The sequence below is a fragment of the Saimiri boliviensis genome, chromosome 8, assembly GCF_048565385.1.
Source record: "Saimiri boliviensis isolate mSaiBol1 chromosome 8, mSaiBol1.pri, whole genome shotgun sequence".
NCBI lineage: Eukaryota > Metazoa > Chordata > Mammalia > Primates > Cebidae > Saimiri > Saimiri boliviensis.
In genome coordinates, this window is record NC_133456.1 from 14,514,828 (window position 1) to 14,536,778 (window position 21,951).

Below are 21,951 nucleotides of genomic sequence, written 5' to 3' on the forward strand. Positions count from 1 at the left end.
TACAATTTACATGTTACTCTGCTTGTTTCATTATGCCTCTATCCTTCTATCCCTCCATGTTATTTTTTTATGTATTTCAAAGTTGCCCACATCAGTCTGCTTTCCCTTGCCCCAACACTTCACCTTACACTCAAAAAAAGGAAGATGTAAAATTAAACATATTGCATGGCCTCAACCATTCAAAAGTATATCAAAGAGGCCAGGACCGGTGGCTCATGCCTGTAATCCCAGCACTTTGGTTAGCCAAGGCAAAAAGATTGCTTAAATCCAGAAGTTGGAGACCAGCCTGGCAACATAGTGGGACTCCATCTCTACAAAAAATCAAGCTGAGTATGGGAGCACATGTCTGTAGTTCAAGCTACTCAGGAGGCTGAGGTGGGAGAACTGCTTGAGCCCAGGAGCTCAAGGCTGCAGTGAGCTATGATCAAGCCAATGAATCCCAGCCTGGGCAACAGAGCAGGACCCGGTCTCCAAAAATATATATCTATATATATACAGATACATATATATGCTTATAAAAGAAATCCAGAAGGAGATACACCACCGTATGCCATTGTATGGTTGTCAATAGGTAGTAGGTGGTTTTTTTCTTGTTTGTTTCTTATACTTTTCCTTGCTTTCCTTCCTTTTTCTGCCATGGGCATGTGTCCTTGTACATGTGCTGAGTAAATCAAAGAGGGGGGAGTGATTCCTACACAGTATAGCTCCTGTCTGGGGTCAGTGGTCTCTAGCACTTCTGCCTCCTGCCCACAGAAGCCCCAGGGAAGAAAGATGAAGTGCCTGGTGGCCCTAAGGCAGCCACCTCATTTATCCTCCTTGGCCTCACCCTTGTGTCTCCAGGCCCGACACCCCACCCTCCAAACCAGTGGCCTTTGAGGAGTTTAAGAATGAGCGAGGTAGTGAGATCAACCGCATTTTCAAAGAAAACAAATCCATCTTGAACGAACGGAGGAAAAGGGCCAGCGAGACCACACAGCGCATCAATGCCATCAAGCAGGAGATTGATGTGACCAAGGAGGCCCTGAATTTCCAGAAGTCACTACGGGAGAAGCAAGGTAAATGTGATGAAAAGATGGCTAGGGAGCTTTGAGGTCTCAGAGTCATGCTGCTTGAAGCAGGACAGCCGTGGGCACTGGAGGACTGAGATGGGAGGGGGGCAGCGGGGGTGCTGGAGTGTGGCCTCGACCCATGGGTCAGATCACTTAGCTGTGGTTAGCTCCTGAGAGCCACAGGGTCCTTCCCTGTCAGCCAGCCTCTGCCTATGGGTCCCTCATTGTTGCATTATCTCAGACCTAGCTGCTGGGCCTTCCACCTGATGTGTGCTACTGTCCACGGTGAAACAGGCCCTTGGTCCTGCAGAGGTATCCCTGGGAGATGATGGGTAGCTGTTGACTTCTACAAGGTCCGTGGGTCCTGGTGTCATTTCCTCACTGCCCCAGGTGGTTAGATCGAGGTGGGGCTGCTGGTAGGGACTATGAAAAACCAAGGAAGGGAACAAGAATGTGGATGCCAGAGAGCCAAGGGACTCACTATCAGTAAGGCCATTCCCTATGCCGAATCCCTGACACCTGTGCTGGTCTGTCAGTGTCTTGTCTCCTACGGCAGGTGGCAGGGAGTGCTCCAGGCTCAAAGAACAAAGGACCCCAGTGTGGGGAGAGTGCACACCTGGTTACTCTGACCCAGTGTCCCTGTCCCAGTGGCATGTACTGCCCACAGCACTAAGGGCCAAGGCCCATCAAGCTTGCCTGTTCAGACAACTTATCTGGGAGGGCTGATCAGGTGCAGATTCCTAGCCCCTCAGCCAGTGGTTCTGACTCAGGAGATAAGGAGCAGAGCCCAGGACCTGCATTTTGATGAGTGACCATTCCAACTCTGGGGCAGGTGGTTCAGAGGCCACACTGTTCTTCACATTCCTGGCTCAGTCTTATTGTCTTCTTCTAGATAGGAAACACCATAGGCTACTGGGCTTTCCCTTGCTAAATCACAACCCTGTTCCAGGCCAGCTTTCATGAGTGATCTCTAGATGTCACCTAGTTTATTCCTGCAAGTCAGATGGATCATCTCACAGGGGGTTCATTTTACTCATTTGTTTTCTCAAAGGAGCAGGGTGTGGTGGTACACATGTGTAATCCCAGCTTCTTGGGAGGCTGAGGCACAAGAATTGCTTGAACCCAGGAGGCAGAGGTTGCCGTGAGGCAAGATTGCACCGTTGCACTACAGCCTGGGTGAAAGACCAAGACTGTCCTGGAAAAAAAAATTAAAAAATTGATTCTCAGAGGGCAACTTTGTTTTCTGATTCTTGGGGCCACTCTATTTTTTTTTTTTTTTTTTTTTTTTGAGATGGAGTTTTGCTCTTGTTGCCCAGGCTAGAGTGCAATGATATGATCTCGGCTCACCGCACCCTCTGCCTCCCAGATTCAAGCAATTCTCCTGCCTCAGCCTCCTGAGTAGGTGGGATTACAGGCATGCACCACTGTGCCCAGCTAATTTTTGAATTTTTAGTAGAGATGGGGTTTCTCCATGTTGGTCAGGCTGGTCTCAAACTCCCAACCTCAGGTGATCCTCCCGCCTTGGCCTCCCAAAGTGCTGGGATTACAGGTGTGAGCCACCATGCCCGGCCAGGGACCATTCTTATCACACCTCACAGACCAATTATGACATGCTATTCCTGAGGGCAAAGCCCTCCACAGGTCTGGGAAGCTGGAGCCAGTGACGGTGGCTGTAGACGGACTCCTATCCAGAACGACAGGGAGAGAACATAGTGAAGGTCTTATGGGACAAACACACATTTCTTTGTCCTCTCTGCTCAAACTTTCTTTCAACATACAGCCCTTTATTACATATTTGAGATAAAATATAGGCATGCTATGCTGGCATATCATTTACTCCTAAATATACCTGAAAGTGGACATTTTCAAAGGATGAGATGAGGAAGACATAAAATTTTTTTTTAATATTTAAAATTTTATCTATCAGTATCAAAAAAAACCATTTTTGTTCTGTCCCCTAAAAGTAGTTATTTTTCCAATGATTATTAAAATATTACTAAAATACCTTTATTTTATTGAATGTACTTGAACAGATCAAGTAAATTTGTTTTTAAATATATCTTCTGGCCGGGCGTGGTGGCTCACACCTATAATCCCAGCACTTTGGGAGGCTAAGGCAGTTGGATCACGAGGTCAGGAGTTTGAGACCAGCCAGACCAACTGGTGAAACCCCATCTCTACTACAAATACAAAAATTAGCTGGGCATGGTGGCGCATACCTATAGTCTCAGTTACTTGGGAGGCACAGTGAAAGGATTACCTGAGCCCAGAAGGTTGAGGCTGCAGTGGAGCCATGCTCATGCCATTGCATTTCAGTGTGGGTGACAGAGTGAGGCCCTGCCAAATCAATCAATCAATCAATCAGTCAGTCTACTAGATACCTTATGATTGATGGCCCCTTGTTGACCCAGAAAGGTCAATATATTTGAAACATTAGTCTTTTGTAAAAGAAAAATGCAAAAGTGCAAGGCACATGCTTGTAATCACACCTATTTGAGAGGCTGAAGTAGGAGGATCACTTGAGGCCAGTAATAAAAGAAAAAGAAACAAAAGAAAAATGTAAAAATGTAAAATATAAATGCAACTCTTTTTTTTCCCTGGAGATAATCAGAGATCCTCTGAGTAGAACAAAAGATGTTCACAGTCACTTCCCATCTCAGCAGAGTACTGTAAAAACTCTACTCTGTAAAGGATTGTGGCTTATTCAGATAATCACATCAGGGACCTCCCACAGCATAGAGACCACAGCAGATTGCTTTGCATTGAAGGTGAGATACCTGGTGAGGGTGACTCCCAGCCCCCACTGCAGATCCCAGATCCCAGAGTCAAGACACTTGCTTTTCCATTAATGGCATTGTGACTTTTAATGTGTCTTACTTTTTCTCAATAAACATCAGTAGAAGTGCTAACACTTTCCTCTAGCACCTGGGGTCTGCCTCATGCACCCCAGCCACACAGCTCAAGTCACACCAGAACACACTTGCTCCCTACTTGGGGATGGGAGTTGATGTGATGCCTTTGCTAAGCTTTCAGGTGCTGTGGGCAGTGGAGAGTAGGATGAATGGCTTTGCACACTGTATTATTTTGTCTTAACCCAACAACTGTCACTGAACTGACAGACCTTAGAAGATACATGCACAGAGACTAATAGCGCCGACCCTTGTCCCTGGAGTCCTTTGACAGCCACTCAACATGATATAGATGTCTAATCATCTCTAACAAGAAGGTAGCTGGTGAGCTGTGCATGTTGGCTCATGCCTGTAGTCCTAGCACTTCGGGAGGCCAAGGTGGGCAGATCACCTGAGGTTAGGAGTTTGAGATTAGCCGGGCCAACATGGTGAAACCCCATCTCTACTAAAAATACAAAAATTAGCTGGGCATTGTGGCACACGCCTGTAATCTCAGCTACGCAGGAGGCTGAGGCAGGAGAATCGCCTGAACTGGGAGGCGGAGGTTGCAGTGAGCTGAGATTGTGCCAGTGCACTCTAGCCTGGGCAGCAAAGCAAGACTCTATCTCAAAAAGAGGAAAAAAAAAAAAAAGTAGCTGCTGGATGTGGAAATCAGCAAGGGACAATTTGAATATCTGCTGTTATTACTAAGGAGCCTTGCCCAAGTGCCTTGTAGTACTAGCAGTGAAGGCTATTTGTAGATGTAATTTACAAGAAAAATAGACATTTGTATACTTGGGTTGCTTACTAAATATCTTTGGCTAATAGAATTTTAAATAAAATAAGCATGGAGCATGAGCCTTCCGCACCTTCCCCTGCCCTTCCCTCCTGTTTGTCCTAAAATGCCAGTGTGGCCCCACTGAGCTGAGCTCCCCTCTGTGTGAGACATGCCCTGGAAGCCTGGCCTTCTTGTCCTTTGCCCATCTCCTTGCCATGGCCTAGTCCTGCCTGTGGTCTCCCATCTTCATGATTTGTCAGCTTTGTGCCCACTCTCTGGAATGCCTTCCTCCCCCAACCCCAGGTGGACACTTCCTCATTTCCTGACCTCTTCCATCACCTTGCAGGCGAGTATGAAAACAAAGGGCTGATGATCATCGATGAGGAGGAATTCCTGCTGATCCTGAAGCTCAAAGACCTCAAGAAGCAGTACCGCAGCGAGTACCAGGACCTGCGTGACCTCAGGGCTGAGATTCAGTACTGCCAGCACCTAGTGGATCAGTGTCGCCACCGCCTGCTTATGGGTGTGACAGTTGGGAAGGTTGGCTGGCCACCTGAGGTACAGAGAGGCTCAGGGCAAGGCCACAGCCTGAGTTCTGGAAGTGCCCTCAGAGTTTCTCTCTGGCAGAGGCAGGGGCTGGGCAGGGGCTTTAGATGTTTGGTTCCCAGGAGTGTGAGGGCCAGAGATGGAGATGGGGACAGGGCGAGACTAGGAAGTGAGCAGTTGGTGGGCCTGTAACAGGTATAAGACAGATGAGATCACACAGCCCTTACCAGCTTCCTCAGTTCTGTCTCCTTGCCTCCTTGTAGAATTTGACATCTGGTACAATGAGTCCTTTGTCATCCCTGAGGACATACAGATGGCACTGAAGCCAGGCGGCAGCATCCGGCCAGGCATGGTCCCTATGAACAGGATTGTGTCTCTGGTGAGCAGCACAAGGGCAGGGGCATGGCAGTGGTTGAGCATGGGGCATGGACAGTGCTCCTTGAACTCTGTTCTGGCCACAAACATGGCAGTGTGTGTGGCGCTCCCAGCCTTTCCACAGCCAACCCAGGCAGGTGAGCAGGCATAGCTCTCTCCTCAGTTACCAAAGGATGAGGGAAAATACCACTCTTGCTACTGCCATGTTTCTAAAGCAGTTCATCCTGTTCAGGCAGCAGTTACAGGTTGTCTGTGGGGATACTGACAGATGGGGGCTGGAGGGTTGTGAGATGCCCTGGTGGGGGGCAGCACAAGCCCAGCAAGGGACAACCCTGGTGCCCACCATGGGCCCTACCAGGGTGTATCCTGACAATGCCATGCTAAAGGGACTGTCCTCCCCCAGGGAGAAGATGACCAGGACAAATTCAGCCAGCTGCAGCAGAGGGTGCTTCCTGAGGGCCCTGATTCCATCTCCTTCTACAACGCCAAAGTCAAGACAGAGCAGAAGGTAACTCTGAGGCCTATGTCTCCAGGAGGATGGGGGCCTCAGTGACCTTATTACAAACCCAGGATCATAATACTTACTTCAGAGAGGTAGGGAAGGAATGGTGCCATTCCAAGAAGATCAGTCACCCTCAGTGAGTGTCGTCTGCCAACTCGACTGCAATTGGGCTGGATCCTAGAGGGGTCCCACTGACCATGGCTTGGCCTGGACATGGCTGGTGAGTGCTGACTAGCCTGTGTATGGTTCACAGCACAAGGCCCAGGGATCCCCTGAGGCTTCCACCTGTCAGGGAGAACCTTCCCTACAGGGACCACTCTGCATAGGTGCCAGGGGACAGAGGATCACATGCAGCTGAGACATAGCTAGACATGGGCATTAGCTGTGGATTGGGTGGGATACTCTCCTCCCAGAGCAGATTAGGCTGGAGCAGAGGGTCTTCACTCTACTAAGGCCCAGCCCAGAGCCAGAACTCAGAGGGCCCTGTGTGCTGCACACTCCTCTTTGTGCAGAGAAAGTGCTTATACGGCAAGTGGCAGATGCACATGGGGCAGATGCCCAAGTGAGTTCATTCTTCTACAAATATTTTTGTAGTTATTTATTAACATATTCAATAGGTGATACATTCAGGTGTTTTAAACATTAGGAAAGCATGAAACCAGGCGCGGTGGCTCACGCCTGTAATCCCAGCACTTTGGGAGGCCAAGGCAGGTGGATCATGAGGTCAGGAGTTTAAGACCAGACTGGCCAACATGGTGAAACCCCATCTCTACTAAAAAATACAAAAATTAGCTGGGCATTGTGGCTCGTGCTTGTAATCCAAGCTGCTTGGGAGGCTGAGATAGGAGAATTGCTTGAACCGGGACCCATGAGGCAGAAGTTGCAGTGAGCGGAGATGGTGCCACTGCACTCCAGCCTGGGCTACAGAGAGAGAGACTCCATCTCCAAAAACAAACAAACAAACAAACAAACAAACAAAAAAAAACCGAACAACAAAGAAAAGAAAGCATGAAAGTACGTGGCCAGGTGTGGTGGCTCACGCCTGTAATCCCAGCAATTTGGGAAGCCAGTGTGGGTGGATCACTTGAGGTCAAGAGTTCAAGACCAGCCTGGCCAATACAATGAAACCCCATCTCTACTAAAAATACAAAAAAATTAGCCAGGCATGGTTGCAGGTGCCTGTAGTCCCAGCTATTTGGGAGGCTGAGGCAGGAGGATAGTCTGTGCCTGGGAGGCGGAGGTTGCAGTGAGCCAGCACATAGTGGATCAGTGTTACCGCCTGATCCACTAGGTGGTGGTGGAACCCCGCTTCTACTAAAAATACAAAAAATACAAAAATTAGCCAGGCACGGTGGCACTGGCCTGTAATCCCAGCTACTTGGGAGGCTGAGGCAGGAGAATCACTTGAATCTGGAGAGGCAGAAGTTGCAGCGAGCTGAGATTGCACCACTGCACTCTAGCCTGGGCGACAGAACAAAACTCCATCTCAAAACAAAACAAAACAAAACTCCCAGATGATGTTCATGCTGCTAGTCCAGGACCACACTTGGAGTAGCATGCTTAGAGGCTTTACCTTAGAACCTACTCTTTATTAGGTTGAAGACTTTCTCTTCTATTCCTATTCATTGAGTGTTTTTTTTTCCTCTCAATCATGAGAGGGATATTGGAACCATTATCTTTTTGCATACTGCATCCCTTTCCTTTCTATTCTCACTCCTAGGACTCTGATTAGATGTATTTTATTTCATTCTGTCTTCTGTATCTTTTAAAATCTCCCATGTTTCTTCCAGCTCCTCATCTCTCTATGTTGTAATTTAGATAATTTTTTTTTTTTTTTTTGAGATGGAGTTTCACTCCTTTGCCCAGGCTGGAGTGAAGTGGTGTGATCTTGGCTCACTGCAACTTCCACCCGCTGGGTTCAAGCGATTCTCCTGCCTCAGCCTCCCGAGTAGCTGGGATTATAGGTGTCCACCACAATGCCTGGCTAATTTTTTTTTTTTGAGATGGAATCTCACTCTGTCACCCAGGCTAGAGTACAGTGGCACAATCTCGGCTCACTACAACCTCTGCCTACCGGGTTCAAGCAATTCTATTGCCTCAGCCTCCCGAGTATCTGGGACTATAGGCGTGTGCCACCCTGCCTGGCTAATTTTTATATTTTTAGTAGAGATGAGGTTTCACTGTGTTGGCCAGGCTGGTCTTGAACTCCTGACCTCAGGTGATCCACCTGCCTTGGCCTCCCAAAGTGCTGGGATTAGAGGTATGAGCCACTGTGCTTAGCCTGGGTAACTTCTTTAGATTCCTACTTTAGTTTATTAACACACTTTTAGTTATGTCTAATCTCCTATGTCTAAATATTGTATTAGGTTCTCCTTCAAATATGCTTGGTCTTATTTTTTTTTTCTTTTTAATTAAAAAAATGTTTTTCTTGGATTTATCCCTTTAACAACAACAACAACAACAACAACAACAAAAAATAAAATTAAAAAAATAAAAACAATTTTAAAAAATAGAGACAGGGTCTCCCTCTGTTGCCCAGGCTGATGTCCAGTTCCTAGACTCAAGGGATCCTCCTGCCTGGGCCTTACAAAGTGCTAGGATTACAGGCATGAGCCACTGCACCTGGCCTTTTTTTTTTTTTTTTTTTGATATGGTCTTGCTGTTGTTACTCAAGCTGGAGGGAGTGTAGTTCCAGTGATAGGATCATAGCTCACTGCAGTCTTGATATCCTGGGCTCAAGCAATCCTCTCACCTCAGCTTCCCAGAGTACTGGGATCATGGGTGTGAGCTAGCTAGTTATTTAAAATAAATTCTTATTTTATGCTTTTTAAAAAGCATTATTGAGATAGAATTTGCATACCATACAATTCCCCCATTTAAAATGTGCAAACTTGCCAGGCATGGTGGCTCATGCCTGTAATCCCAGCATTTTGGGAGGCTGAGGTAGGCAAATCACTTGAGATCAGGAGTTCAACACCAGCTTGGCTAACATGACGAAACCCCATCTTTACTAAAAACACAAAAACTAGCCAGGGACGGTGGTGCACACCTGTAATCCCAGCTACTTGGGAGGCTGAGGCAGGAGAATCCCTTGAACCTGGCAGGTGGAGGTTGTAGAGAGCCAAGATCACACCGCTGTACTCCAGCCTGGATGACAGAGTGAGACTCCGTCTCAAAAAAAAAAAAAAAAAAAAAAAAAAATCTAAATCATTAAGCAGAGAAATCCTGTATTTCTACAGGCCAAAATTCTATTCTCTCATCATTCTCCAATCTCTAGAATTCTCTGTATTGGCCATTTTTAATGTTTAAGATATACCCTTCCTTCAGCACCTCTTGGGTAAAAAAGAAAAAAGAAATTAAAATAAAGGTATGCTCACACACAAACTTTTCATGCAGATGTTATACTTGAACTATTCCATGTTCTTTTGATTCTGTGTTATAGTTATTTAAATATATATTTTTAATGTAAGAAATATATAGATCATATTTTTCATGGTCAAAATCTGTTTCCTGTTTTACTGAGTCTCATGGTGGCTTGACGGTGGTGTGTGTGTGTGTGTGTGTGTGTGTGTGTGTATGTACTGAAATCATGAGCTTGTGTTTGATTGAACTGAAGCTCAAGGAGACCTGAACACATACATTGAGATTACTTTCCTTCTAAAAAGGTCTGCACTTGCTTTCTCTAGTTAGCCATGGGGTATTACCAACCCAGGACCATTTTAACCCTCTCCAAGAATTCTGATTTAATATGAGAACTTCAATTTAGACTTTTACTTTGTGGGGAACCTAAGATTCATATCCATGTTCCAAGCTAGTTTTATCATTTGGCGCCTTACAGCCCATTGTTTCTGTTTCAGCCCAGTGTTTTCACCTGCTTTCTAAGAGCCTAGTGATGCATTAAGAAGGTATAAGTTATGGACATCCAGTTGATTGCAGTGGCAGAGAGAGGGCCCTTCCCAATACCTAGCCCCTAATTCCTTTGGAGATAGAACCCTCTTCTTTTCCTTTGAATCTATTACCTGTCAGAAACTCTCAAGCATGCCCTTGAAACCTACATGCCTCCTTTCAAATATGCCTGCCAGACTGTTTTAAAACAGTTTTACACACTTTCTTTAGGATAAAAGAATGAAAGAGTTTGAATGGAATGTTATTTCCCACAGAATTGGGGCTACTCAGAAGGAATCCTTGTTCACAACCCGTGATGTTTGCAGGAGTAATGATAGGGTGAATGTGAGTAGCCTGGTCTGAGTCCCTGCTAAGTCTATCCCTCCTAATCAGTTCCTGTTTTCTCCTCCCTCTGTGTCCAGCATAATTACTTGAAAACCATGATGGGCCTCCAGCAGGCACATAGAAAATAGAGCCTCATCACCAGTACCTTAAAGGACAAGACCAGCAACCCCAGCCCGCTGTAGTGGAGCTGCTCAAACACCTGCCCACAGCTGCAGCCCCTCTACTCCAAGGCTGGGACTCAGCACAGAGAACAGACATGGCCTGCCTGCTGGGAGAAGCATCCTCCAAGGACACCCTTGCTCATCTCCACAGAGCACTTTTGGTTTTAATTCACTGTCTTACATGTAGGGACAGGATAAAATAACTTTCTAGTTTGGACTTTTAGTGCTCATCTAAGAACTTTGTCTTATTTCCTCTCTGAAAGGACATCTTCTCTATGTATGTGTGAGGTCAGAACTGAGTCTCAAGTAGGAAAGCAGAAAAGTAGCTGAGCCAGGCTCCTCCTAGTAGACCTTTGTCCCATTGGTCAGCCTTTTTCCTGGATAGACATCCTGGGGTGGGGGTGGTGAGCTTGTGTGAGGAGCTCTGCTTCTCACAGCTCCCTCAGACCCTAAGTTCCCTCAAGACATCTTTTCTGTGTTTCTGAGCCAGTGAAGACAGTAGGAGGCCCTCCTTCATTTGGCAACTAGGGGAGGATAAGGTCTAGTCACTGAGCCCAGAAAGGGATCAGGCAGAGCTGGCTCCATGTACCAGGAAATGAATGAACAGCTTCTGGGAGACCATGTCCTCTGTGTGTTCCCAGAACACCACGGCCTTCCGTATGCAGCATGTGCGGCCACAAGGCACCAGGGTGCCTCCCCTCCCCAATTTCTCTCTCTTTGTAGGCTGTGCTAAGCACAAGTGAGAGTGGGCGATCTACCCTGAATAGGAACTGGGATCACTGTCAGGGCTGGACAGGGAAGAGAGAAGATATCACTCTCTAGTCAAGTTCTGAGGCTGCAGTTTGAGCTCTTGGTGGCAGCACCAAAGGGAAAGAGTTCACTACTTTGCTCAGAAACAAACTCAGGCCCTCTGGGGCCTTCCAGGCTGACTAATATGCCCCTGGGTTGGTAAACTGAGTCTCCACTGAGTGAAAAGTTTCAACGCTTCCTTGGAATTACATCTCACCCCTCTTCTGTTCTTGTGGGCCAAGGCCTTGGCCTGGCACTCTGTGGGTGATCCCCCATCTGATGCCTTCATCAGGACCTTGAGGTTGCCGTTATTCTTCCAACAGTGGGAGAGGAGGTTCTGCTCACCTGGCAGCCCTGTCATGGGAAGCTATGAGAGAAATCACATCACTTCTGGTGGGTGATGTCCAGCTCTGGAACTAAAGTATAACATTCTTCTAAATACAGTTGACCTTTGAGGCCAGGCATGGTGGTTCATGCCTGTAATCCCAGCACTTTGGGAGGCTAAAGCGGGTGGATCACTTGAGGCCAGGAGTTTGAGACCAGCCTGGCAAACATGACGAAACCCTGCCTCTACTAAAAATACAAAAACTAGCCAGGTGTGGTGGTACACGCCTGTAATCCCAGCTACTTGAGAGGCTGAGGCACAAGAATTACTTGAACCTGGGAGGTGGAGGCTGCAGTGAGCTGAGATCACACTGCTGCACTCCAGCCTGGGGAACAGTGAGATTCCGTCTCAACAAAAAGAAAAAAGAAATACAGTTAACCCTTGAACAACACAGGTTTGAAATGCACAAGTCTACTTATACATGGGATTTTTTTCAACCAAAGGTGGATTGAAAACACAGTATTCAAGGGATGTGAAATCTGCATACGTGGAGAACCAGCTTTTTGTATATATGCAGGTTCCACAGGGCCAAGTGCAGGACTTATGCGTGGATTTTGGTATATGCAAGGGGCTCTGGAGCCAATCCTGCATGTATACCAGGGGATGAGTGTACAAAGTAAAATTTGCAAGAAAGAAAGGGAACTGTCAGGAGCTAGAGATAAAGGAGGAACTGAAAACTATAGTGATCAGAATGTGAATGAACTGGCGATGGCTTGTAGGGACCAGGAGAAAGTATGTGAGCGCATTGTTACTCTTGAGGGTTAAATATCCACATATGTGTGAGAAATAAGACTTCAGCTCATGCCAGGTAGGAAGCTGGAAATGGGGCTGCCTGAATAAAGATGGTACCCTGAAGGCTTCATCACTGGTGAAGAGGTAAGCTAGAAAACCAAATGTCTAATTGTCTCCCTAAACATGCTTTACCCATGACCTTCTTTAGCTTAATTGCTTAGTTTTGTACTTCATCCCTCTCTCCTCTCACACCCCATGCTGAATCTGTCCAGAGATTCAGTAGGCTTTACCTTCTTACTATATTCAAAATCTGACCACTTCTTCTTACCACTTGCAACAGCTTTTTGTCTCCTGGCTTCCCCTTTTGCTCTCTATTTTCAGAACAGCAGCCTGGCTCAACTTTTTTTTTTTTTTTTTTTTTTTAGAGGCAAAGTGATACTCTCTGTTGCTCAGGCTGGAGTGCAGTGGCATGATCCTAGCTGACTGCATCCTCGAACTCATGGGTTCAAGCAATCCTTCCACCTCAGCTTTCAGAGTAGGTAGGATTACAAGTGTGGGCCACCATGTCTGCCCCTGGTTGACCTTCTGAAATATGTTAGATCACATTACACCTCTTCTCAAATTTTTAATGGTTTCCTATTTTGCTCAGAGTAAAACCCAAGTCCTTAAACCTTTCACAAGAGACTATATAATCATGACTCCTATGATTTCTCTACTCTCATGTCATCTACTCTCCCCTTGCTCACTCTACTCCAGCCACGTGGGCTTCCTTCCTTTTCCTCCCAACATGCCAGATAGAAAACTCCTGCTTCAGGGCCTTTGCAATGGCTATTTCCTCTGCTAAAACATTCTTTCCCTGTGTGTCCACGATTCACTGAAGTCCTTGCTTAAATGTCACTTTTTTTTTTTTTTTTTTTTTGAGATGGAGTTTCACTTTATTTCCAGGTTGCTGAAATGCAGTGGCATGATCTCGGCTCACTACGACCTCTGCCTCCCAGGTTCAAGCATTTCTCATGCCTCAGCTTCTAAGTAGCTGGGATTACAGGCATGCACCACCATGCTCAGCTAATTTTTTTGTATTTTTTTTTTTGATAGAAACGGCTTTTTCACCGTTGGTCAGGCTGGTCTCAGCCTCCTGACCTCAAGTGATCCACTCGCCTCAGTCTCCCAAAGTGCTGGGATTATAGGCATGAGCCACCAGACCCAGGTTTATGTCACATTCTATAGGAGATGCTGTCATGCCTTGACCAGCATCCCTTGCACTTGCCATTCCTACTCATGGCTTCCTACTGAAAGCATCTGCAACTTTCCACATAAAGGCTTTGTCTACATAGGTGCTCATCTGCTTCAGGGTAGCTCCAAATGCCAAGGAGTTAAGGACACCTTTAGGAGCAACCCCTAACCAATGAATCAGTGGATTAGCATCTCAGCATTCTCCCCTTTGGGTAAAACAACTCCTCTGGGGCATGTTTTCCACGAAATAGAACTTTCCCAGGACTTCCCAGCATAAACACACAAATTCACACACACATGAATGGAGCCAAAGAAAAAAATAGTTGCTATATTGTTATTGGGCTTGTCAATGAAATGATAACATCTTAAAATATTTAGGCTGGGCACAATGGCTCATAACTATAATCCTGTCACTTTGGGTGGCTGAGGTAGGAGAAATGCTTGAGCCCAGAAGTTAGAGACCAGACTGGGCAACATCGCAAAATCCCATGTCTATAAAAATAAAAAATTAGATGGGCGTGGTTGCACTCCAACCTGACAACAGAGTGAGACCCTGTCTATATATATACACATACATGTATGAGCCAGTGCGCCTGGCCTATATTTTTAATAATATGTGTTATTAAATTTGAGGAGAAAAGTAAAAATAAGAAAACAAAAAAGAAGCATAAAAAAGATATATGATATATGTAACATTATTTTAACAAATTTAATTTTTTTTTCTTTTGAGACAGGGTCTCTCTCTCTTACCCAGGCTGCAGTACAGTGGCATAATCTCAGCTCACTGGAGCCTTGATCTTCATGGGCTCAAGCAATCATTCCACTAAAAATCCTGGCTAATTTTTTTTGAACTTTCTGTAGAGATAAGTTTTCACTGTATTGCCCAGGCTGGTCTCCAACTCCTGGGCTCAAGTTATCCTCCTGCCTTGGCCTCCCAAAGTGCTGGGATTATAGGCATGAACCACTGCATCTGGCCTGTATTTTTAATAATATATATTATAAAAGGATAATGAAAAGGATATGGTTGAATCAGTATAGCACCTTAAGTTTCTTTGTCCTACCTTGAATCTCTTTTTTGAGATTCTCTTTTCTGAATCTCTTTTCTCAGAAAAGAGATTCAAGGTAGGACAAAAAGCTCTGGAGAGTCTTCCCTCATTATCTTTAATCCAAAGGGCTCAGATACCTCTATTGCTATGTGCTCTGGCACTGCAGGGAAGTTCCAGTCCACCTGCTCTACACCAGTTGGGCCCAGGGAGTCTCGGTCTGGGCTTGATTGTTGGTCAGTGGATTGCACTTTTCTGAAGCAATACAAAATAGAGACAGATCACAGGCTTTGGGCCAGAGACACCTGAGTTTAGATTGTGATTCTGTATCTTACTCACATTTGATGTTAAGTAAGTTGTCTAATTTCTCTGCCTTCCTTTCCTTGTGTATAGAACAATGATCACAGTAGAGCTTTGTGGAATGAAGGAATTAATGTATGTCAAGTGCACAGTAGGTACTCAACCAATTGAAACAGCCATGACAGTAACAATAACTATGATAATAAAGATATGAATGTACCCAGCATTATGTTTGGTAGGTGACTACTTTGTACACACACATGCATGCACATACATATACATTTGCATGCACACATACAACCAATGTCAGCCTCCCTCTTCACTCCCCAAAATGGATTTTGGATTTGAAGAGGCAGCATTTGGGCCAATATTATCTCTCTCCAATTAATGCTGACTGTCATGGCATTTTAAGACCAATCCCCGGCCAGGCACGGGGTGGCTCACATCTGTAATCTCAGCACTTTGGGAGGCCGAGGCAGGCAGATCACTTGAAGCCAGGAGTTTGAGACCAGCCTGGCCAACATGGTAAAACCCCATCTCTACTAAAAATGAAAAAAAAAAAAAATTAGCTGGGCATTACAGGCATGTGCCACCATGCCCAGCTAATGAAAACTACAAAAAATTAGCTGGGCATACAAAATAATTGGAAGGATGAAAGAGGGCTGAATTTAAAATTTCAGACCTTGAGGCCGGGCACGGTGGCTCAAGCCTGTAATCCCAGCACTTTGGGAGGCCGAGGCGGGTGGATCACAAGGTCAAGAGATCGAGACCAACCTTGGGCAACAAGGTGAAACCCCGTCTCTACTAAAAATACAAAAAATTAGCTGGGCATGGTGCTACGTGCCTGTAATCCCAGCTACTCAGGAGGCTGAGGCAGGAGAATTGCCTGAACCCAGGAGGCGGAGGTTGCGGTGAGCCGAGATCGTGCCATTGCACTCCAGCCTGGGTAACAAGAGCGAAACTCCGTCTCAAAAAAAAAAAAAAAAAAAAAATTTCAGACCTTGACATAATGCTATGATGTGACCTTTGTTATACACTGTCTCAAATCTGACACAGGAAAAAGCAGACTTGGTAAACATAAGTAAGATAAAATAAAAGCAGTTATGGCTAAAAGTGACCATAGTAAGTTGTTACTAACTGAAAATTGACAAAATAATAAAATTTTCATCACAACATCTAAATATAAAAATTTGACCCAAGAAAACTAGATTTGATAGCAATAAATGCCACAAAATAAAAGTCACATTGACAAAAGCTATTATTTGTTATATTTAGTATTAAAATAGTCAAATATTTAAATATTTTAAAATGCACAATAATAACCTCCATAAAATAATTTTTAAATATTTGGGTTTTTTTCAAACTATTATTTTTGAAAACACATTTTAAATGAAAAAAATCATATTAGCAGTAATTTGTAGAAAATGTATGAAGGTTTTTACCACCTGTTTGTGTCCTCTCTTATTTCCTTGAGCAGTGGTCTGTAGTTCTCCTTGAAGAGGTCCTTCACATCCTTTGTTAGTTATATTCCTAGGTATTTTATTCTCTTTGTAGCAATTGTGAATGGGAGTTCGTTCACTCATGATTTGGATCTTATACTTAATATGGAACCAAAAGAGAGCCCACATAGCCAAGACAATCCTAAGCAAAAAGAACAAAGCTGGAAGCATCACACTACCTGACTTCAAACTATACTACAAGGCTACAGTAATCAAAACAGCATGGTACTGGTACAAAAACAGAGATATAGAACAATGGTACAGAACAGAGGCCTGGGAAGTAATGCCACACATCTACAACTATCTGATCTTTGACAAACTTGACAAAAGCAAGCAATGGGGAAAAGATTCCCTGTTTAATAAATGGTGTTGGGAAAACTGGCTAGCCATATGCAGAAAGCTAAAACTGGATCCCTTCCTTACACCTTACACTAAAATTAACTCCAAATGGATTAAAGATTTAAACATAAGACCAAACACCATAAAAACCCTAGAAGAAAGCCTAGGCAATACCATTCAGGACATAGGCATAGGCAAGGACTTGATGACTAAAACACCAAAAACAATGGCAACAAAAGCCAAAATAGACAAATGGGACGTAATTAAACAAGAGTTTCTGCACAGCAAAAGAAACAATCATTAGTGTGAGCTGGCAACCAACAGAATGGGAAAAATTTTTTTGCAGTCTACCCATCTGACAAAGGGCTAATATCCAGAATCTACAAAGAACTAAAGCAGATTTACAAGAAAAAAAAAAAAACCATTCAAAAGTGGGCAAAGTCAAAAGAAGACATTTATGAGGCCAACAAATATATGAAAAAATGCTCAATATCAATGGTCATTAGAGAAATGCAAATCAAAACCACATTGAGATACCATCTCCTGCCAGTTAGAATAGTGATCACTGAAAAATCTGGAGATGACAGATGCTGGAGAGGATGTGGAGAAATAGGAACACTTTTACACTGTTGGTGGGACTGTAAATTAGTTCAACCATTGTGGAAGACAGTGTGGTGATTCCTCGAGGATCTAGAAATAGAAATTCCATTTGAACCAGCAATCCCATTACTGGATATATATCCAAAGGATTATAAATCATTCTATTATAAAGACACATGTACATGTATGTTCACTGTGGCACTGTTTACAATAGCAAAGACCTGGAACCAACCCAAATGCCCATCAATGACTGGACAAAGAAAATGTGGCACATATACATCATGGAATACTATGCAGCTATAAAAAACATTATGTTTGTGTCCTTTGTAGAAACATGGATGAATCTGGAAGCCATCATTCTCAGCAAACTGACACAAGAACAGAAAACCAAACACCATATGTTCTCACTCATAGGTGGGTGTTGAACAATGAGAACACATGGGCACAGGGAGGGGAACTTCACACACTGGGGTCTGTTGAGGGGTGGGGAGTTAGGGGAGGGACAGCAGAGGGGTGGGGAGGTTGGGGAGGGATAACATGAGGAGAAATGCTGACGTAGGTGACTGGTGTGGGGGATGGAGAGAGCAAACCACCATGGCATGTGTGTACCTATGCAACAATCCTGCAAGATTGCACATGTACCCCAGAACTTAAAGTACAATTTAAAAAAATATGTGTGTGTGTGTGTGTGTGTGTGTGTGTGTGTGTATAAATGTATGAAGGGATTAAACAGCCTTAGTGGAGCTTGCTCAAGAAAATATTTTCTCAAATTTATCATTGTTGATATGATTCTGATTAAAATATTTATATTTCCAGAGTCAAAACATCTGGCTGGTAAAATAGTAATAATAATGAGATCAAAAGGGTCTCTGGGTAAGAAAATGAAAGTTTCTCTTGGTAAAATCCAGCTATTGGCCGGGCGTGGTGGCTCAAGCCTGTAATCCCAGCACTTTGGGAGGCCGAGGCGGGTGGATCACGAGGTCAAGAGATCGAGACCATCCTGGTCAACAAGGTGAAACCCCGTCTCTACTAAAAATACAAAAAGTTAGCTGGGCATGGTGGTGCGTGCCTGTAACCCCAGCTACTCAGGAAGCCGAGACAGAGACAGGAGAATTGCCTGAACCCAGGAGGCGGAGGTTGTGGTGAGCCGAGATCGCGCCATTGCACTCCAGCCTGGGTAACAAGAGCGAAACTCCGTCTCAAAAAAAAAAAAAAAAAAAAAAAAAAAAATACAGCTATTGTCTAGCTGTTGGACCTGATGTTCAGAAACAGCTCTCCGACTTGTTTGGAGGTCATTGTTTTTCCAGTTGCTTGGGATTTCTTTTTTCTTTTTTTGAGACGGAGTTTTTGGTCTTGTGTGTAGGTTGGAGTGCAGTGGCATAATCTCTGCTCATCACAACCTCTGCCTCCCGAGTTCAAGCAATTCTTCTGCCTCAGCCTCCTGAGTAGCTGGGATTATAGGCATATACCACCACAACTGGCTAATTTTTTGTATTTTTAGTAGAAACAGGGTTTCTCCATGTTGGTCAGCCTGGTCTTGAACCCCCAACCTCAGGTGATCCACCCACCTTGGCCTCCCAAAGTGCTGGGAGGATTACAGGCATGAGCCATTCTGCCCAGCCTCTTTTCTTTCTTTTTTAATGAAAATATAGATTTCTGTAAATATAAAGATTTATAGGTGATAAGTTTGCCCAGAGTTTAGGGGAAAACTGTGAAAGACTTCAAAATGGACCAAAAGATGAAGTCTGGTGTTTTCAATAGACAGCAAGGTGGTATCTAGCAGCCCCTTCCCAATTACGGGATTTTTTTTTTTTTTTTTTTGAGACAGAGTCTTGCTCTGTCCCCCAGGCTGGAGTGCAGTGGCACGATCTCAGCTCACTGAAGCCTCCACCAGGTTCAAGCGATTCTCCTGCCTCAGCTGGGATCCCAAAGTGCTGGGATTACAGGTGTAAGCCACCGCACCTGGCCCAATTATGGGATTCTAAGGTGCTCTGCCATTGTATTGTTTTTGGAGTTATTTTCAGTCCAGTAAATTGTAGATAATGGATAGAAATGCAAATATACTTGTCCCTAGACACGCAAATTCTGTTTCCCCACCCAACCCTTTTTGAAAAAAAGACAGTTTTATATCTATTTGTAAATTTGTTTCAGCATTCCCAACCTATGTATGTTTGGTAATTTTATTATTTTTTAATTTTTAAAATTGATATGTAATAGTTGTATTTTGTGATAAATGTGATGTTTTGATATATGTATACAATGTATAATGATCAAATTGGGATAATCGAGATATCCATTACCTCAAACATTTGTCATGTAAGTGTGGTACTTTAAGTTCTCCTTTGAACTTGTATAATCTTACTGGGTCCCTCATTAATTAATGAGTTAAATAAAATATTTGTCTGGGTGCTGGTGGCTCATGCTTGTAATCCCAGCACTTTGGGAGGCTGAGGTGAGAGGACTACTTGAGGTTAGAGGTTTGAAACCAGCCTGGCCAACATGGTGAAACTCCGTCTCTACTAAAAATACAAAAATTAGCTGGGCGGGGTGGCAGTCGCCTATAATTCCAGCTACTCAGGAGGCTGAGGCAGGAGAATCACTTGAACCCAGGAGGCAGAGGTTGCAGTGAGCTGAGATCATGCCACTGCACTCCAGCCTGGGCGACAGAGTGAGGCTACATCTCGAAAAATAAATTAATAATAATAATTAATAATATGTTTGATACATACTCATTATATATATGACAGTCATGGTGATAATTTGTTTAAAAAGTCATCCTTTAATTAAAAATATATGGGCATTTTTCGCTGTTGGAGACAACATCAATTGGTTCATGTTTTCTGGAGAACAATTAGGTAGTGTATCCCTAGAGGCTTAAAAATGCATATATTGGTACATATTTTATGCATTAGTATATTTTGAATAAAATTTGACAATACCTTTAAGAATTTTAATTGTCTATACTAGTGGTGTTTCATAAACATATTTTATTCCATTGTAAATTTTTAATAGTTTTACATTATTTTATAAATGCAAATTTTAATTTTATTTCTATTAAAACTTAGAACCCAGGCCAGGTAAGGTGGCTCATGCCTGTAATCCCAGCACTTTGGGAGGCCAAGGTGGGTGGATCACTTGAGGTCAGGAGTTCAAGATTGGCATGGCCAATATGGTAAAACCCTGTCTCTACCAAAAATATAAAAACTTAGCCAGGTGTGATGGCGTGCACCTGTAATCCCAGCTACTCAGGAGGCTGAGGAAAATCACTTGAACCCAAGAGGCAGAGGTTGCAGTGAGCCGAGACCATGCCACTGAACTCCAGCCTGGGTGACAGGGCAAGACTCCATCTCAAAAAAAAAAAAAAGAGAACCCAGTGGTGGCTTGTGTCTGTAATCCCAGCATTGGGAAGCAGAGGCAGAAGGATCGTTTGAGGACAGGAGTTCAAGGCTAGCCTGAACAACATAAGGAGACCTAGTGTCTCCACATAATTTTAAAAATAAAAAATTAGCTGGATGCAGTGACACACACCTGTGATCCTAGCCACTCAAGAGGCTGAGGTAGAAGGATAGCTTGAGCCCAGGAATTCGAGCCCAGCCTGAGCAATATAGAGAGACCCCATTTCTACAAAGTAAAAAAAGAATATTAACTCTCCAAAAGATCCCCTGAAAAAAACATGTTTGTCAAGTAAAGCTAATTTTATTAAACTTAAGGATAACACCAACTTGAGAAAGCTGTAATTGTTTCTCTGAAGGGGAGAGTAGAGAGGATATTTTTAGGATTTTAGGGTCTTAACTTGTATATTTTCAGGAGGGTCTTGCAAAGCAGGAAACTGAGATTAGGCAGAGTTTACGATATAATAATTTTGGACTGATGAGCACAGTGAGGCAAAAGTCTTTAAGCAAGTCTTGGTGACTTAGCTTCTAGTTTTTTGGTTTTTTTGAGACAGGGTCTCATTCTCGCCCAGGCTGGAGTGCAGTGGTGTGAGCCTCAACATCTGGGCTCAAGTGATCCTCCCACCTCAGCATCCTGAGTACCTGGGACTGCAGGGGCGTGCCACTGTGCACTAATTTTTGTATTTTTTTGTAAAGATGGGGTTTCACCATGTTGCTTAGGCTGGCTTTAAGCTATCTGCCTGCCTCAGCCTCCCAAAGTGTTGGGACTACAGACATGAGCCACCACACCCAGCCAGCTTCTAGTTTTTATAAATATGTTCATTTTGCTAGTTCACAATCTTATCTTTCAGGAATGAGTCTTTTCTTTTTTTTTTCTTTTTTTTGAGACGGAGTCTCACTTTGTTGCCCAGGCTGGAGGGCAGTGGCATCATGTTGGCTCACTGCAGTCTCTGTCTTTTGGGTTCAAGCAATTATCCTGCCTCAGCCTCCCAAGTAGCTGGGATTACAGGTGCCCACCACTAATTTTTATATTTTTAGTAGAGACAGGGTTTCACCATGTTAGCCAGGCTGGTCTTGAACTCTTGACCTCAGGTGATCCACCAGCTTTGG

General features: G+C 44.2%; 1 protein-coding gene and 1 long non-coding RNA gene across 5 annotated transcripts in view; one reads left to right on the plus strand and one right to left on the minus strand.

Annotated features, from left to right (window-relative positions):
* The window catches only part of KIF9 (kinesin family member 9), a 54,094-nt gene extending 37,767 nt beyond the window's left edge, over window positions 1-16,327 (plus strand). For all 3 annotated transcript variants that reach the window (XM_003926281.4, XM_074403961.1, XM_074403962.1), the window contains 5 exons: window positions 841-1,055; window positions 5,062-5,238; window positions 5,525-5,640; window positions 6,040-6,144; window positions 10,446-16,327. In XM_003926281.4, coding sequence (XP_003926330.1) covers window positions 841-1,055; window positions 5,062-5,238; window positions 5,525-5,640; window positions 6,040-6,144; window positions 10,446-10,496 — 664 coding nt within the window. In that variant the 3' untranslated portion in view covers window positions 10,497-16,327. The remainder of the gene's footprint in view (window positions 1-840; window positions 1,056-5,061; window positions 5,239-5,524; window positions 5,641-6,039; window positions 6,145-10,445) is intronic.
* Window positions 1-21,951, minus strand: part of LOC141585333 (uncharacterized) — a 102,090-nt gene that overhangs the window by 20,226 nt on the left and 59,913 nt on the right. The gene's annotated exons all lie outside the window — the stretch shown is intronic.